Here is a 5,000-nt window from a genome sequence, read left to right as displayed (position 1 = left end):
ACTGCTCAGGTAACACAAACACTACAGAGTAAATAACTCTGGCCGTCCAGACAAAGCACTGAAGACCGCACAGGAAGCCAGAACAAAGGGAGTACAAAGTGAAGCTCCACGTCTTGCAGGAGACCTTCATGGACCACACGGCGTGTACATCTGAGAGAGAGAGAGAGAGGGGGGGGGAGAGAGAGAGAGAGACAGAGACAGAGACAGACACAGAGAGTGAGCGACAGAGAGAGAGACAGAGACAGAGAGAGACAGAGAGTGAGAGACAGAGACAGAGAGAGACAGAGAGACTCAAGATTCAAGATTCAAGATGGTTTATTCAGTCAAGGCCATAGCCTCTTCATATGAGAGAGAGAGAGAGAGAGAGAGAGAGAGAGAGAGAGAGAGAGAGAGAGAGAGAGACAGAGAGAGAGAGCGACAGAGAAAGACAGAGAGACAAAGAAAGAGACAGAGAGTGAGAGACACACAGACAGACAGACAGACAGAGAGATTCAAGATGGTTTATTCAGTCAAGGCCATAGCCTCTTCACTCATATTATGAGAGACACAGAGAGAGATAGAGACAGGGACAGAGACAGAAAAAGACAGAGACAGAGAGAGACAGAGACAGGGAGAGAGAGACAGAGAGACAGAGAGAGGAAGAGAAGTTGAAAGGAGAGTCTCTCTCATTTCTTGCAAGAGGCCTTCACGGACCCACACGGAGTATACATCTGTTTCTGGTAATCCACAAAGAGCTCCATGTTTCGCCAAGAATAGTTGGCCGTGTCCACGTAGTTGTCGTTCTTGTACCAGCGACCCAGTTTGCCGGCGCTGGCCTGGGTATGGCGACCCATGCGGGTGACGATGGCCTTGACCTTGCTGGTGGGCAGCTTGTTCTGGGCGGCGGCCACGATAGCCACTTGGTTCAGGGTCAGTGGTGGAGGACCGCTGCCGCTCTGTGGAACACGTTTGAGTTGTTGTTGTTTTTTTTTTTTTTTTGGTATCACACACAGAGAGAGATAGAGAGATACAGAGACAGAGATAGAGAAGGAGATGGAGGGAGGGAGAGACAGACAGAGAGAGGGAGAGAGAGACGGGGGGGGGAGAGGGAGAGACAGAGACAGAGAAAGACAGACAGACAGAGACACACAGAGAGAGAGGAAGAGAGAGAGAGGGGGGGAGAGACAGAGAAAGAAAGACAGACAGACAGAGACACAGAGAGAGAGGGGGTGAGAGACAGAGGGGGAGAGACAGAGAAAGAAAGACAGACAGACAGAGACACAGATAGAGGTAGAGACAGAGACACATAGAGAGAGAGTTTTAGAGTTATGCATGCGTGTGAATGACTGGTGCGAAAGCGCTTTGATTTGTCTCTGCACAAGATTCAGCGCTATATAAATACCATTATTATTATTTATTATTATTAGAGACACACACACACACACACACAAAGGCAAACAGAGACAGAGACAAAGAAACAAAGGCAGACAGAGAGAGAGTGAAGTGGTGGAAGAGACATATAGACAGAGAGACAGAGACAGAGAGAGGGAGACAGACAGAGAGACAGAGACAGATAGACAAACAGGCGGACAGAGATATTGACTGACACACAGAAATAAACAGGCAGAGATAAGAGATGAGAGAGAGACAGAGACAGACATACTGACAGACATACAGACTGGTAGAAAGACAGAAACATACACACAGAGACAGACGTACAGACAGAGGCAGACGTACAGACAGACACACAGACAGACAGACACACAGAGACAGATAGACAGACACACAGACAGACACACACAGACAGACAGACTGACAGACACACAGAGACAGACAGACAGACAGACACACTGACGGGCAGACACACAGACACAGACAGACAGACAGACAGACAGACACACACACACACACACACACACATTGACGGGTAGACAGACAGACAGACAGACAGACACACAGAGACATACGTACAGACAAACATGCAGATATACAAACATACAGGCTAGACAGACATGTAGACAGAACGACAGGTAGATACAGACATGCAGATATACACACAGACACACAGACGCAGACACACAGACAGGCAGGCAGACTGACATATAGACAAACCGACAGGTAGACACAGCCCGCCCCCCCCCCCCCCCACCCTCCACCCCCGGCCTCCCCCCCCTCTCCCTCCGCCACACCCCACCACACCCCCCCAATCACCCCCGGTGACTCACAGCGGCTCGCCTGGCAGGCCCGTGGAAGCTGTGTGGGTGGGGGATGGGGAGGGGGGCGGAGGCCGAGTCCTTGCCCCCTGTCTCCCCCCCTCCCCCCGCCCTGCTGCCCGGGTCACGTGGAAGGCTGTTCGGGTCACGCGGGGGCGCGGGAGGGTCTGCGCTGGGCCCTTTCGGGGGGTGTGTGTCTGTCTGCCCCCCGGGGAGAGGGGCTTGTGGCGTGGGGGTGGGGGCTCGCGGTGTGGGGGTGGGGGCTTGTGGTGGTGTGGGGGTGGGGGGCCGTTGAGTTGAGTCCTGGTCCTGGTCCTGGTCCTGGTCCTGGCCTAGCTCAGTGGCCGGGGGGTCGATGGTGGTGGTGGTGGGGGGTGGGGGGTAGGGGCGGCGTCATGTGACGTCTCCGTGGTGTGTGTAGGTGTGGCCATGACCGAGCGTCCTAGACTTCTCTCTGTAATGTCTGCTTCCCTGCCCACAACAACAACAACAGATACACGCGTGTATACATAGAAAAAAAAACAATGTGTACATCAGAATGCTCTTTCCCTCTCGTTAGCGAACATGAGCCCAGCATTCCACATTGCGAGGCTTCCCGTGGATGACTGATGAGTCCAGTCCGGGCTTCCAGGTGCATGTGGTAGCACTGTGGACAGGTGCACAGAGAGAGACAGAGAGAGAGAGAGGGAGAGAGAGAGAGAGAGAGGGGAGAGAGACAGACAGACAGATAGACAGACAGAGACACAGATAGAGAGGTAGAGACAGAGACACATAGAGAGAGACAGAGAGAGAGAGAGACACACACACACACACACAAAAGCAAACAGAGACAGAGAAATAAAGGCAGACAGAGAGAGGGAAGTGGTGGAAGACACATACAGACAGAGACAGAGAGAGGGAGACAGACAGAGAGACAGAGACAGATAGACAAAGACAAACAGGCAGACAGAGATATTGACTGACAGACAGAAAGAAACAGGCAGAGAGAAGAGATAGAGACAGAGACAGAGACAGACATACTAACAGACATACAGACTGGTAAAAAGACAGAAACATACACGCAGAGACAGAGACAGACGTACAGACAGACACACAGACAGACAGCCACGTGTATGTGACACTGTGGACAGGTGCAGCTGGTGACGTGCAGGTGTCGGTTAGGTAGATGCCTTCTCTTGGGCACTGCTGGGCTTTCAGAATAACAGCGTTGATTCTCTGCGCCTCCTCGAAGACGTTGAACCCGCACACACACACACACACACACACACACACACACACACACACACACACACACACACATACGCACGCACATACATACACACACACACACAGGCAATACACACTTACACACACAGACGGGCGCGTGAGTTAAACATGTCGTCATCATCAGTGGTGTGTCCATCACCCTCATCACACGGCCCCTCATTCATCCCTCACCACCTTCTCTTCAAATAATCAGTGTGGTCGGCGCGAATGTTTTGTCTCTTCGCGTCCTTCGTTTTTCACTGAAATTGTGGACACTGATTTCAACATTTCTTCTTCTTCTTCTTCCTCTTCTTCTTCTTCTTCTTCTTCACAGAGAAGAAAGAGAGGCTGTTAAACAAATACCCATACTACCTACCGACAGTACACACAAGTCTATGAAACAATACCACACCCACATAAATTACAGTCCGTTAAACAGTGCCATACCAACAGAATACACAGTCTGTAAAAACAGTGCCATACCAACAGAATACACAGTCTATTAAACAGTGCTATACCCACAGAATACACAGTCTATTAAACAGTGCCATACCAACAGAATACACAGTCTGTTAAACAGTGCCATACAAACAGAATACACAGTCTGTTAAACAGTGCCATACCAACAGAATACACAGTCTGCAAAAACAGTGCCATACCAACATAGAACACAGTCTATTAAACAGTGCTATACCAACAGAATACACAGTCTGTAAAAACAGTGCCATACCAACATAGTACACAGTCTATTAAACAGTGCCATACCAACAGAATACACAGTCTGTAAAAACAGTGCCATACCAACAGACAACACAGTCTATTAAACAGTGCCATACCAACAGAATACACAGTCTGTTAAACAGTGCCATACCAACAGAATACACAGTCTATTAAACAGTGCCATACCAACAGAATACACAGTCTATTAAACAGTGCCATACCAACAGACAATACAGTCTGTTAAACAGTGCCATACCAACAGAATACACAGTCTATTAAACAGTGCTATACCAACAGACAACACAGTCTATTAAACAGTGCCATACCAACAGAATACACAGTCTATTAAACAGTGCCATACCAACAGAATACACAGTCTTTTAAACAGTGCCATACCAACAGAATACACAGTCTTTTAAACAGTGCCATACCAACAGAATACACAGTCTATTAAACAGTGCCATACCAACAGAATACACAGTCTATTAAACAGTGCTATACCAACATAGAACACAGTCTATTAAACAGTGCCATACCAACATAGAACACAGTCTATTAAACAGTGCTATACCAACAGAATACACAGTCTGTTAAACAGTGCTATACCAACAGAATACACAGTCTGTTAAACAGTGCCATACCAACAGAATACACAGTCTATTAAACAGTGCCATACCAACAGAATACACAGTCTATTAAACAGTACCATTCCAACATAGAACACAGTCTATTAAACAGTGCTATACCAACAGAATACACAGTCTATTAAACAGTGCTATACCAACAGAATACACAGTCTATTAAACAGTGCCATACCAACAGACAACACAGTCTGTTAAACAG

The 5,000-nt window shown here is 48.3% G+C and overlaps 1 protein-coding gene across 1 annotated transcript; it reads right to left on the bottom strand.

Moving 5' to 3' along the window:
• Positions 1 to 304: 304 nt before the first annotated feature.
• LOC143275766 (uncharacterized) lies at positions 305 to 2,570 on the bottom strand (the record flags this gene model as incomplete). The annotated part of the gene is made up of 2 exons (XM_076580045.1): positions 305 to 935; positions 2,205 to 2,570. Coding segments are annotated over 2 exons (636 nt in total), but the record flags the coding sequence as incomplete, so codon positions are not given.
• Positions 2,571 to 5,000: the final 2,430 nt, after the last annotated feature.

Source organism: Babylonia areolata, chromosome 31 (genome assembly GCF_041734735.1).
Source record: "Babylonia areolata isolate BAREFJ2019XMU chromosome 31, ASM4173473v1, whole genome shotgun sequence".
In the NCBI taxonomy this organism is placed as follows: domain Eukaryota; kingdom Metazoa; phylum Mollusca; class Gastropoda; order Neogastropoda; family Buccinidae; genus Babylonia; species Babylonia areolata.
The sequence above is the reverse complement of the archived record's forward strand: the minus strand, read 5'-3'. Positions and strand labels throughout refer to the sequence as shown.